This window comes from Antedon bifida, chromosome 8 (genome assembly GCF_963402885.1).
Source record: "Antedon bifida chromosome 8, ecAntBifi1.1, whole genome shotgun sequence".
NCBI lineage: Eukaryota > Metazoa > Echinodermata > Crinoidea > Comatulida > Antedonidae > Antedon > Antedon bifida.
In genome coordinates, this window is record NC_136233.1 from 13,185,520 (window position 1) to 13,199,501 (window position 13,982).

Here is a 13,982-nt window from a genome sequence, read left to right on the forward strand (position 1 = left end):
AAAAGTTTAAACTTTTTTAAAAAAACACAAAAGATTGAAAAAGAAAGTATTATGGCATTTTCATTTTTTTTTTTCATTTATTCCACATTTATTTAGTCATCAATTACAGTACATCATAATGGCAGCTAACAGATACCATTAAACTACTTATTAAAATTGGCAAAAATTTAATAATATAATAAATATTTTATTTATTTTTTTTATTTATTTATTCAATTTTCTGCCATATACAATACAAAGAAGACACAACAAATATAAAAGGCAGAGAAATACCAAACAAGTGAATGAGTTCAATATCTTATCATCTCTATACTGCGGCCATTCAAAATACAACATGGTAAATAGGTAAATGGTATATAAGAATAATCAGTGGCAATAACTGTCACCAGTACAATTACGAGCGTTATGCAATCATAGGCCCCATGTTAATTATGCCTATATGATAAGAGGTCAAATGTCATCAGATATAAACTGTACCAATACAAATATTTGTTGATATAATATCGATATAAAAGATGGCTTATTACAAAATTACATTTCCAGTTAAAGGAATTAGGTTAAGATAAAAGAGACAGCATATTGTTATTATTGATAAGGCGTATGCCGTTAAAGCATTATTCCAATTCTGCAGCACAAGTAAGATTTAATTTCTTCAAAATATCGATAAATTCTTGTATTTTCCTTTCTTTGATGATCTTTCTGCATTCGAAGTCATATATCATATTCCAATTATCGTTTGTATAGTCCTTGACTGGACGGTTATAATATCCATTAATCGTCTTTCTTTCCTCTTCACCCATTCCCATTCCGAACTGCATTAGTTTCTGTCTGTATTTTGTAAATTCGGTAATTTGTATTTGTCTTACATTGGGAAATGTTTTGAACTGTTTTCTTATGTCATTCTGTAAACCGAAATGTCCAGTTAATTTGATAGTATTATACAACATAGTGATGTCATCATGACTGACGTCACCTGATGCAACTAACTCATTTAACAAATCCATTGTAGAAGTTATGGTGCCGAGTTTGGCTTTATTTCTCACATGATCAGCAAATAACACCTTCAGCATAACCAAACAACCATGAGAGTCGTAATAAATTGAAACAATAGTTTTCAGCAATTGGAAGTCATTCTCAGACCATTCTGAAAAACAAAAGTAATTAAAATTAAAGTTCGCTTTCATAATTACTATTTAATTACAGTGATGGCACTAGTAACAATCCGTTATGCTTGAGTATTACTAATGAATGACGTAATGTATAAACGGGCATAGCAATTAGAATGATGTGTACTTGGGTGTTGATTACGTGGTCATAGAAGGTGCACAACTTCATGTAACAAGCCTAGCGGTGTGTAAATAAATTTACGAATGTATTTTAGCTGATTGTCGTCGTTTTATACTTTGAAGAGTATTATTGGCCGATTAGCAATTTTGTTCACGTATAAATTTGGGTGATTGCTTTGGAAATGAAAACCTGCCAAGTGTGGATATTTTGTAGGCCTAAACTTTTTATGAGAAGTGTTATGAATATTTAGATCTCTAAATTGTCAATAAACAAACTTTAGTATGTATATGCAATATTAGGCATCGTAAGATTTCAGTGGTCAGATTCTTACTTGGTGCTTCTGACGTTCCTTGTGTTGAATGTGCAGCTACTCCTGTGCTGGTGGCAGCAACAGGTGGTTGTTGAGGCATTGGTGTTGATACTTCGTTGGATGAGTTCACAGGCACACATCGCTTTCCTTGGTTCAATGGCGTTGTTGGATCATCATCTGCAGATAGAGAAGCTAGCAAAAAAGACAAAAGAAGCTTAAATAAAGTATATACTGTAGTCCAAAATGTCCCTGAATTATGATTGAATTCTTTCAGAAATACAAAGCATGTAAACTATTTACAGTTATAATTATACAAATAGTAAAAGTAATAAAAATGAATAAACGAACATACTAACGAATACAAAAACTGAATTAAAATCGCTGTCGAGTTGGACAATATTATATCAATATTATAACGACATTAAAGATATTAATATAGAAAAATCTGTGAAAATATCAATGTGAAATATGCCCTACCTAGTAACATATTTTTTGCCATCTGATTAATAAGGTTCGCAAAAGTAGTACATTTTTCTTTGGAATTATCTAAGCGGCCTGCCTTCTCGAGATAGAACACAGTATCCCATTTGTTCAACCCCAGGGCCCTAATGTTGTAGTAGCCAATGACTTGAGTTAAGTCTTTGGCTCCAACATTCCTGAGCGCTTTAAACAGTGCTTTGCGATATGCTGTCAATCTTGTGCCATCTGTGTCACTACATTGGACAGACGTTTTGTATTCACTGATACGAAGTTTAACAGCCTTCTGTGAGGTAACCTCAGCAACGTCCCACAAAAGAGCCACATCATTGGTTGAAATATAGTCACTATCACTAAGTTCATTGAATAGCTCAAGACCCGTGGTACTCTTGTCAAGACATTCAATCGGTACGTGATCGTGCAGAAGCAATCTTAGCCATTGGTATCTCTCACCGAGATATTGTTCACTGATGTCTGTCAACAATTGTTGAAACTTATTTGCCATTACGACCCTGTAAAATAAAGTAGCTTATTTATTCGAATAAATGCCCCGCTTTGAATAAACGACTTCCCCGAATAAACGCCCTCATAATATAGCATCATTTTGAATAAACGCCTCCCTCTCGAATAAACGCCCCACCACATGCATATTATTTACACAGTATTGTATTGCAACATATTTCTATTTGTAGTAGAATTCATTGATTGACATGACCTAAAATTTATCAAACATTTTGATACAATTTTTACTGAATTTTATCACTTCTCGATATTGATTGTGTTGTATTTTTTTCAAATCTATGGGGTATTTATTTGATTATACATGTTATTATATTACACCCAAAAAAATAAACTCCCCGAATAAACGCCTCCCTCGAATAAACGTCCCCCGAAAAACCCTCCTGAACAATAAACGCCCCGGAGCGTTTATCCGAATAAACACGGTATTAATACAAATGTACTTTTATAATAATATATAGTATTGAACATCTATTTTGAATATGAGTATATACCGATCATACACATAACATCTTCAAATTCAATATGAACATCCATGATTATTATGCAATTAAGGGATAGTCTTATTCAAGATTCAATGCATTTTATTGGTCCACTTAAAATGGAAATTCATATTGCTTGACATAATTAAGACAATACAACTACAAGGAAAAAGACCTCAAATAGTACAACGCTATAGGCCAATGATAATAGGCCACAGTGTTAAGAGACACAGTGTTAAATCCAAAAATGATAGACGATTATAATAATACAAACTGTGCCTGACGTACGTTATTAGAAAAACCAGTCGGACAGTACTTAGATTAGGTCAGATCTTTTTCTTAACGTTCTTTTCATCATCTTTGCATTGTAGGCCTATCGTTCTTTCTTCGTCACAACACCTCAATCACCCTGCTGCTGCTGCTGCTGCTGCTGCTGTGGTGACTCACACTAAGGATACGATCCAAGCTAGACTTGCCCCAAGTCTGTATTTATTGTCTTTTTTTTTTATTTATTTGTTTTCATTTCGACCGCGATTTTTGTCTGAAAATACAGACTTGTGAAACACGTATAGAAATCGATTTGCAGACCGCAAACATCCGATAAGAATGACGTAGGTTATCATACCGTATTTGGCTATATGGGGCGGGCGGTATGTAAATATGGATTTCGAATCAACCAATGATCATTTTGTTTCAAAATGAAAAAGATCGAGTACGTACAGTGCTGAATGTACGATCGAGACTGAACAACTGTTGAAATATAAAATCGTGTTGCCAAGTTGTTTTGTTTATTAATTGTTTAGTCCTGGCCTAGGCCTCCTTCGTAGGGCTACTCAACTTGTACGTATGACCTGCCAAATAAAACGCCAATAAGGTACATACCACCACCGACGGGCACACAACAGGGCTACACCACCACACAGAACAGGACAGGGTCTGGGTGGGAATTAAATAAATGATCCATTCAATGTTTGATTTGGCGGAGAAGCTAGCCTATCATATCAAGACGAGTTTTCATGTTCTTGGGAAAAATCTCATCAAATGTTTACTACTTACTAGGCATATAAAATCATTTCTAGCCTTCAAAAACTTTCATCAATGTACTCAAGTACACATTGTCTAAACGTAACATAGCGCATGCGCATCGTCTTAGATGTCGAGTCTTTGAAATTCTGAAATATGAATATTAAAACAACGTACGAGTGAGTAGCCAATGGCATGCGGCTGAAACTAGTCAACTGGATAATTTATGCACCAAGAATTCTTGGTGTCAAACCACGTGACTTATGCGTGTTTCCCCAGACGGAGTATCCAAACTCAAGTAATACACGTATGAAACGCCATATGTGCAAAAATATTTATATTTTTACAAAACTCCGTCTGGAGCCCAGACTAGATCCAAGCAAATAGGCCTACAATTCGATAATGATTTCGAACACTGAATTTCCAAACCCTCAGAAATCGAACATAACTTGTTGGATATTTATTTAATTAATAATACTGTATATTACCGTATGTTAAGAAATAAAATATATTAATTTACCTTAAGAAAAACAAACAAATCTAACAGGTCTTACTGTCAAAACTGTGTGTCTTCATCTACCTCTGATATGTATCTACAGTATCTATTTTAAGTTGTTAGAATAGTGAGGAAATCCCAAATTATATTTTTAAGCGTCGGTGTCAAACATCAATGTTGGTTTGATGGGTCGAAACCCGGAAATCATACGTTGTAATATATCCATATTGTTTTAAACGTCATCATGATACGTCATTGCAGTCAATGTTGCAGTTGATTTATTAACATTAACATTTTCCAGGCAATCTACCTGATTTCATAAATTGAGAATAATAGTCTGTATTCCAACAGGGCTGCGCAATTGGTAGGCCTAGATTTGGGTTAAAATTTATGACCTATAGGAAAATGCTCGAGTTTAATGAAAATCATGTTGGACGTCATTTTGTTCAAATCCATTTGTTCCATTTTAGAGCTATAGTTAAAATAGACTATTCAGTTGTATTGCCATCATGCATATGTCTGCTTTTGGCCTTTTATTCTCAAAATTAATATATGTACTCAAAATGTAAAAAAAATTTTAATCAGATGCTTCTTTCTTCTTAAAAATAAATGTTATTTATAGCTATTTGATGAGGATCCAGTTATTTTTAAATAAGAGTGTGGGTATCGGGCCTAAAATTGACAAAGGGAATGCTTTTATTTGTATCTTTCGCATTGCATTTGTCAAAAAAAGCAATTAGTGTTAACAAGATAATACATAAAACAACTCATATAGCGAAATGCATGAATGAACATAATAATAATATGATATAAGGTTGAGGTGGTTTAATTCAGTTCAATTCGGTAGGCTTGCATGCTGTAGTTAAGGTCCACCTAATCAAAGAGTGTGCAGTGCTTTACACAGAACAATGTATTGTGGCTTAATTAAATCCGTGTTTAGCTAGTTTCCACGAAATAGTACAATACAGTATTAATATTATGGGGTTATTACTCAATGATATGGAGGTCAAACTAATGATGCAACTAACGCATTTAGCAAATCCATTGTAGAAGTCACGCTGTCAAGTTTGTGTTTACGTACATGATCTGCAAACAGTACCTTCAGCATAACAAGGCATCCATGCCGGTCGTAATAATTTGAAACAATCGATTTTAGCATACAGAAATCGTTCTCGGACATTTCTGCAAAAATCACGAAATGACAAACAAAGTGAAGTTAGTTTCCAATATTCTTTCTCGGATGTTATTCGTTCCATAAGAAATATATAAGGGAAATATATATGGTCTAATATATAGAAATTAAATCGGTATAGAATTTAACTAGGTTTAGACGGCACTCCACTCCAGATCATTTAATTCAAACCAGGTAATCAAACTGAGAGACATTTAGGCTTTTGTTATACAAAGTATGTTATGTTACACCTAATATAGAATGGGATAATGGAAATGTTTACCTATTTGTGGGCCAAATGCTGCTGACATTACAGGTGTTGAAGGTACTACACTTGTGACAGTTACAGGTGGTTGAGATGATGCTGCTGGTGCTTTTTTGAAGGATTTTGGCTCATGTGTTGAGACAGTGGACTGTTGTTGTGACGTTGTTGTTGGTTGATTCACTGGTGTGCCTTTACTACCTGCAGTAGATATATGGTAAGCTGCAGCAATACGAAAAAGGTCTAAAACTAACATATCAACGTTCAAATATCACTTTTAATTAGGCCTATAAATATTTAAAAGTATTTCTTTTACATTCATTAGTATATTATTATCATTAAAAAGCATGGTGTGTTAATTATAACTGGAAAATGTGTATGCAGTCCGGTATTTTTATTCATTCATCTGAAAAAATCAATAGTTCTGTCAATTCTTTAAGGAATATATTTTTTATTTGAAGGATTATAATTGTTTCATATAATAATTTTAAAGTTAGGCATATGTAGTTTATTATTATTATATTATTATTATATTATATAATGGACAAATAACTTGCAATACCCACTAACCTCCGTTAGAAGTTGGTGATGAGCTTGAACTTGATTCAGTCTCAGTTTTATTTTTCTTCCTGTCACTGCCAAGTCCGTGTGACGATTGTGCAGATGTCTCCTTTGCCTTCAGAACACGGGATCTTTCAGATTTTAACTGTGTATCATTCTTCAGTAGAGCAACAATATGCTTTGATTTCTCTCGTACATTCACTCCTTGATCCTTTCCGTTGTCATCAACAAACCGAAAATCTTTCAATGTGTTGATAGCAAGGATGTTCTCCTTGCACTGTTCTGCCACCCGTTCAGACCCTTTCTTTATTATATATTCTAGCACTATTAAAGCTTTATAAACGTGCCGCCAGTTTTTACCGTGGTCATTCATCCGTTTCCATAACATGGCCATTATTTCTGTGAATAACACAACATTTTCAGTCAATTCTGCAATTTCTGACAGAATAGAACTCGACGGGCCCCAAGGATCGTTCGACGTTGCTTCTCGAACTTTGACCTCAGCAAGTGAATAGTTTTTAAAAAATGATTTCTTCATTGCTGTGATGATGATTTTTTTTAATTATTCAAATCTGTAAAAAGATAAGAAGTATATGAAAGAAAGTGAGAAATCGCACAGTTAGTTTTACTTTTTACTTTTTTACTGTATTTTTTCTTCCACGTCTACTGTGAAAAGTAACCGGTTTGAATTAGAGCACAGGATCGTGGCAGGAATCTACTACTTTTAAGCTCTGTCTACACTATCAAAACAAAACAATGTGATGTGCCCATATATGGACATGATGATGTCATATCAGTACCATATTTAAGCATATCACTACCATATTTGGGCACATTTTTTGTCCAACCAGTTTGATAGTTTAGACAGAGATTTGGTTTTGTAAACATTTCGTCACTAGAAATGTTTCAGGTTGCTTGGCACAAATGTACAGATAGATACCTGCAACCAGCATACCTACCTCATAATAGGCCTATACTGTACCATGCTCTGGGTCAGAGTTTAGTACTGACGTATTTCCTTCCTGATTGTAGTGTGCATAGTTCATTATTAAATTATTTAAAGGGAACATTCATGGTTATGATAACAAATCATATTATTTTATATTTAATTAGGCCTATGTAGGCTTATGTACTATACATTGCTGGTATTTCACCATAGAAAGCACAACATTGGCTGTGGGCCAATGACCTAATTTTCCCAAAGAGAGAGATTATTCCTGGGATGGAGTCCTCGGGGCGGGACGAGTTGTCGACGCGGGGTTAGAGTAGGTAGTTGTCTTCGGGGTAGGCGAGTGTTCTAGAAGGGGCAGGGTAGGGTAGGTGTCCTTAGGGGACGGGGTTTCCTTGAGGGCGAAAGTAGTTCTCCTCTGACCTAAGAGTACAAGAGAGGAAACTATGTATTATGTATAAAATAATTAATAAAAGTGCTCCAACTTACCTGGATACAATTACCCTGACGAGACAACGTCACAATCATAATACAAGATTTGCTAGAGACAGCATTTCGATTCAAATTCCAGTCATAGGAACTCACAACAGGTCAACTTTCTTAATAACAAGTATTCAGTTATGGAATTCACTCCCCTACTTTGTTCAAAGCTCCTCTTCATTACAATTATTTAAACAGAGATCAAAAGGTTATTTTTGTGAAATTCTTAGATTAAGAGAAATTTAATTTGCTATATGTTTGTGTATTATGTTTAAGTTATTGTGGTTTCCTTGTTTATTCTGTTATATTTGTTTAGGACCACAATGGAAATAAGTTTGCCGTCTCGGTACTTTTTTGTGTTTTTATCCTATTGATTTTATATCAGAATAAAGAAATAATAAAAATAATAAGAGAGACGGGCTAGGGTAGTTTCCAGGTGGTTGTATCAGATGGATCTTCTAGTGGGAAGAATTGCTTTAGTACTAATTTAGTATAGCTGTTAGAGCTACCCTTGTAAAACAATTTGAACAAATAAATAATATGTGTGATTATTGGATGGTTGCTATTATTTTATATTTTTCCAAAGCCACTTTGACTTGTCTTTGCTTCTTGTTTGTTTCTAATAATATAGTAACTTACAATAGGGCTAAAAATAAAATTGAGAGAAATACAACGTCTCTTTGATCGTTCTGTCGCACTGGGGCTTGCTTTGTTATGCATAGTTATGCTTGAGTTGATAGAGTTATTGGGAATACTGTAGAAAGGAATTATATTTCTCACCGAGGTCAAAATCTATTCAGAAGCTGATATGAACTCATCCGTAAAATTTAACGCCTACAAATTTGTAATATTCATTTACGGAAATCAACCATTACAATAGTATCATTTATAGCCTTTATAAAGTTCACAATTTTCCAATATTTCTTGCCAGCTCCATCGTTTTCTAAGTCCACCGCATCACATTGAGATCCAACCTGTTTCCAAAGTAATTATTGCTTTTGTCGGTAAATTTGTTTTTGAGGTAAAATAAATACCACTTGAAAATTGGAATTCATGGTACAAAATGTGATCTTCTCTACGCTACATAACTGTACCACAAATACACATATGATATGCGTCCGTAAACATAATGCGTAATTATAGGCCTAAAAAACATTAGCCCGTTTTTGGTTGTTAGATATAATATAATGATCAGGATTGGTAGTGCTCTGTGAGCTTCCGACATTTTACAAATGTTAATATATAAATTTGTTTTTATAAATGTTTATTTACCCAAAGGATTGCAACTCACTTTTCATAATTGTAGAGCATCAACCCATTATATTTCGTTTACCATTTATTATAATTAACAATAATCATTGTCATCTGTATCATCATCAGCCCGTCGTCAATGTTTTATATCACATCATCATCTATATCATTGTCATATTTATCTTCACGGTAACGGCATGTCCCTTTATATCACCGTGACGTCATTATTTTCTTGTTATTTCCATCATTCTCTACATATTGTCGTTAGCATTGTAGTACCATTCTCTCATTCGTATTGTCAATATCTTTATCCTAAATGTTATTATTTAAAAAAGCATCCTTCTTCAGTGGTATTATATTTTTTTATATAGATATATCCATATTTCTTCTAAAAAAAAACTGAAAAAAAATAATAAAAACATGAACAGAAATGCCAATAATCTTTTTTTTATTCATTTACATGATACATTCATTTTATTTCTCTTATTATTTTTAATGTTTAATGACATCCAAATAATGTTGCTTTTCTGTATTAACTATAAAATATAATCAGACCAAGAAAGTTTGTGTTCATTTTTACTTTTACAATGTAAAACGCTTGGAAATAAACCAATGTTTAACTGCATTATAAATGTAATAAATGTAATCAATGATAATATAAGAACGATTGTTTTTGTGCTATAAAAATACTAAGATAAAACAGCCGCAGGTTTCAATGTACGGTTAAAAGTAAAACCATGAGATAGATATATAGTATCTCTATGGTAAAACACAGCGACTGCAAACATTAATCAGTAAGGACTAATGAGCCTAAGAAAGTTATTATTATAACAATAAAAAGATAGAAAAGTAGCAGCATGTTGCAGTGTAAAACGGTTAAAAACAAAACACAACTAATCCACTACAATATATTGTTTATTTCCACTTCCTCAGCCAAGTCGTTTCTTTCGATCTTCTTGAGAGCGTTGGCAAGTTGTGAACGCCTGGTGTGTTCAGCCACTGATACCTTTTTGGACCAAGCGTCCAACATGGCAAAAATTGCCCCTATTATACTATTACGATTGTCCATTTTAAAGCGATCAAGATCCGGCTTTTTGAAGCCAAGACCAGCTATTGCTAGCTCTTCCCAATCAAACCCAAGTTTCTTTGAGATTTCCATTAACTCCTGAGCAGTTAAATCTGAAAAAGGTGAAGTTTAAATTTCTTTTAAAAGTCTCTCGTATATAACTTGAAATTGAAAAAGGGTGATTTTTAAATTTCTTTTAAAACTCTTTTGTAATGACGTATTTGCTTTATTGAATATTCATCAACGTTGTAGACATGTGTATGCAAATTCGATTCCAGATTGCATTTTTCTGTTGCTTTGTGTGAGCTGAATGTACGGTACGGTAACAGAGTGAGTTTATTTATTTATTATTCGATCTAAGCTAAATTACTAAATTTTAATCAGGCATGATTAGCTTGTTTGAAATATTATATAGGATTTTTTTTAATTTATACCTTCATTTCAATCTGTACTAAACTAAATAACTTATTGTGTACTGCAACAAATGAAGGCATGGCTTATATGTTCTATAGCTAACCTTACATACTGTACCTTAGTGGGGTATTATGAGGGGGCCTATGTTTTGGTTGATAATTTACCCGAAAATATGAACTCGGCCCGATGTCACATGAAACATACTGTATTGCCGTTTCCGGCTTCTTCATTATAAAAATATCTTTGGTCTCATCTATATTTTATTTTAACATAAGCTCAATGAATGAAATGGACAAAAAATTATTGATTTTATTTGTTGCATTTTTTAAAAACATCTTGAAATAGAAAAGGTTTTTTTATTATTATAAGAATTATTCTTTTATATAACTTAGTTCATCATAAGATTCGATGTGCTTTTCTGTAACGTTTTTTTATGGATTTTTTATATCAAATGTTTTAAACATCTTGAAATACAGGTAGAAGCGGTTTCTTAGAATTACATACTTTCATATATGTAAGCAAATCTGGATAAATTTATTTCAATATTATTCATTAGTATTATAGCGTAAATTACCTACCACTATTTTGTGTAGATGATTGTCTACATATCCCTCCATCTGTTGATGTTGTAGCTTGAGAACCTATAAATTACGTGAAATAAAAGTTAGTTTTAATAATTCAATAGTTCAGGTCAAGTCAGCTGAGGATTAATTTAGAATAGGCATTTAGTATTCTTATTCACTCACTATTCTTGTAAAATATTATCTGATAAAACAGATTCCTAATGTACGTTGATGAGCAGACGTCTGTTACGGATAATAATTGGAATATAAAAGTAGTTAATCGTATTTGCGAAGTATATTTTGGGGTTTGCACCTCTCTTGTGTGCTATTTGATTGTTTGATTTATGTATTTCATACTTTTATTGACCAACCTGTTGTAGTAGATGGTGCTCCTTCTGTATCATCGGCACCTGAAGGATTGTATTCTGTGAAATAAATAAAAACACAAGTAACAATTTAATACAATAACTTTGAATAAAATGGACCAACATACATTTAAATAGCTGGCAGTGATTATATTTTGGCCTGCCTCCCATTAAAATACTCAGCGCAATTACGTATACCATACAGTATAAGGTACTAGTATCAAAGCCAACGGCAAAAAAAAAATGTGACGAATCAGAATTATCGCTTCTGATTGGTCAAATTACTCGGGTTGTGCGTACGTTCTTGTGGTGCATCCTATAAGTGGGGACAATTGCTTCCCAAGCTACTCTTGTAAAACAAAGTTGAATAAATAAATAATATGTGTGATTATTGGATGTTTGCTATTCTTTTATATTATAATTATTTTTATATTTTCTATTTGAAACGTATGGTGCGGCTTAGTACTTTCCTTTCTGTATAATAACTATGGAGTAGTGGTATACATACCCAGTAATATGATTTGTGCTTTTGTATTCAACTGATCAGCAAACCGTTTCCATTTCACTCGTGTGTCGTTCAACTTAACTTCTTTTTCTAGGTGAAAAACAACATCCCATTTATTTTGAAAACCAAGATGACCTAAACCGTAATAGGCAGTCAAGTTATGAACGTCACCGCATTCAACTTCAGTAATTTCATCCATAGCATTATACAGTGTTTTACGATATGACGACAATGTTATACCCTCACTGGCATCATATCTTGGACCGACATCTTCTATGAATGCCTTTACACAGGATTTTGCAGTGGCATTCTTTGTCACTTTCGCAATTTCTGACATTATGTTAACATCAGTGCATGAAATATCACCTCTGTCTTTAAGTGAATTAAATAAGTTCATTCCGGTGTTGTATTTGCTTGAAAGCACCGATATTGGCAGGTGATCTTGTAGAAGAAATCTCAACTTCAGGTATCCATTACCTGAATAAGCATTACTGAACGCTTGACGGAAATCGGTAAATGTGTCTTCAATGTCCATCATGTTACTATAAAGTAAACGATCAAACAGAGTTATTTAAACCATTCAATAACAAGTTTTTAAAATGGGATACTGCATCATTCATGAAGACACACATTCGCAGTGTTGATGGATGAAATTATCGAAGATCCATCTGATACAACCACCCGGAAACTACCCTAGCCCGTTTCCCTTAGAGGAGAACTACGGTCGCCCTCAAGGAAAACTACCCTACCCGTCCCTCGAGGACACCTATCCTACTCTGCCCCCTACTAGGACACCGACCCTACTCTTCCCCCTACTAGAACACTCGCCTACCCCGAAGACAACCCTACTCCGACCCCGCGTCGACAACTCCCACATTGTCCCGCCCCGAGGACTCCACCCCAAGAATAATCTCTCTCTTTGGGAAAATTAGATCATTGGCCCACAGCCAATGTTGTGTTTCCTATGGTGAAATACCATGCAATGTATAGTACATAAGCCTATTTAATTAAATATATAATAAAATGATTTTTTATCATAACCATGAATGTCCCTTTAATTTAATAATGAACTATATACACTACAATCAGGAAGGAAATACTGTACTCTAAACTCTGACCCAGAAGCCGTTTTTTGCCTAAATGCTAAGTATATGTACTGTATGACAATACACGGGGGTATATATTAATTACCCTAATGTACAGTTAAGTATGAATATGAAGGTATAACATTTTTATTTAAATGATTTACGTTCGCTGCTGCGATGTTTATGATCAGTTTGTAGGCCTACTAAATAAAGGGATAGGCCTACCTGTTGTCTGGATGACTGAAATGGTACGGTAATAATACACTAATGGCCGGGTTTAACTACAGATTAGCAAATGCTGAATCCAGACATATATGCCTAATGGTAGGCTTAGGCTATACACATAAGTTGTTTTTACCTATACTTACCTCATTCGTACACTAATATTGGCTGTCGTTGTCAACGCGTGTGCAATCTGTATATAGTAGGCGGCGTGGCGATAGTTCCGGTTCGAATTCCATTAAAGGGACCGTGACAATAAGCCTTGACATAGCTCCTTGATATATTTTAATAAATCGTTTTATAATAAAATTATTAAAATGCAAATTACTAACAAAAAATGATAATGCTGTGGGTAGCCTATCAGTGGCTGGATCTCAATGGAGATACAAATAAATACAAATAAGCAACAAGTTAAAAACAAAAATGTTAAACAGCGAGTTAGATTATTATCTTGGTTGAAACTATGTGCTCAGTTTCTTAGCTAAAATTGCACT

At 33.8% G+C, this 13,982-nt stretch overlaps 2 protein-coding genes across 3 annotated transcripts; both read right to left on the reverse strand.

The window, feature by feature from the left end:
* Nucleotides 1-226: 226 nt before the first annotated feature.
* LOC144849765 (uncharacterized) lies at nucleotides 227-4,673 on the reverse strand. The gene is made up of 4 exons (XM_078706801.1): nucleotides 4,625-4,673; nucleotides 2,075-2,598; nucleotides 1,619-1,789; nucleotides 227-1,144 (listed from the first exon to the last, which is right to left on the reverse strand). Exons 2-4 carry the CDS (start codon nucleotides 2,577-2,579, stop codon nucleotides 615-617), a joined length of 1,206 nt encoding a protein of 401 aa, XP_078562927.1. The 5' UTR covers nucleotides 2,580-2,598; nucleotides 4,625-4,673; the 3' UTR covers nucleotides 227-614.
* Nucleotides 4,674-9,764: 5,091 nt separating this feature from the next.
* Nucleotides 9,765-13,940, reverse strand: LOC144849684 (uncharacterized). Of its 2 annotated transcripts, none has more exons than XM_078706692.1 (5): nucleotides 13,635-13,940; nucleotides 12,185-12,723; nucleotides 11,683-11,736; nucleotides 11,327-11,389; nucleotides 9,765-10,447 (listed from the first exon to the last, which is right to left on the reverse strand). In XM_078706692.1, exons 1-5 carry the CDS (start codon nucleotides 13,637-13,639, stop codon nucleotides 10,170-10,172), a joined length of 939 nt encoding a protein of 312 aa, XP_078562818.1. In that variant the 5' UTR covers nucleotides 13,640-13,940; the 3' UTR covers nucleotides 9,765-10,169. The 2 variants fall into 2 exon arrangements, with proteins under 2 accessions (XP_078562818.1, XP_078562819.1); XM_078706693.1 differs by lacking the exon at nucleotides 13,635-13,940 and adding an exon at nucleotides 13,492-13,583.
* Between the last annotated feature and the right edge of the window lie 42 nt (nucleotides 13,941-13,982).

What these genes read in the sequence shown, in the direction of transcription:
- LOC144849684 (XM_078706692.1), bottom strand. An exon ending in AGCACAAATCATATTACTGG is followed by an intron (nt 11,737 to 12,184) that starts GTATGTATACCA and finishes TTTATTTCACAG; the next exon opens with AATACAATCCTTCAGGTGCC. An exon ending in AGCACCATCTACTACAACAG is followed by an intron (nt 11,390 to 11,682) that starts GTTGGTCAATAA and finishes CGTAATTTATAG; the next exon opens with GTTCTCAAGCTACAACATCA.
- LOC144849765 (XM_078706801.1), bottom strand. Translation starts at nt 2,579, where the DNA reads ATGGCAAATAAGTTTCAACAATTGTTGACAGACATCAGTGAACAATAT. An exon ending in GGCAAAAAATATGTTACTAG is followed by an intron (nt 1,790 to 2,074) that starts GTAGGGCATATT and finishes CTTTTTTGCTAG; the next exon opens with CTTCTCTATCTGCAGATGAT. An exon ending in AGGAACGTCAGAAGCACCAA is followed by an intron (nt 1,145 to 1,618) that starts GTAAGAATCTGA and finishes TTTGTTTTTCAG; the next exon opens with AATGGTCTGAGAATGACTTC.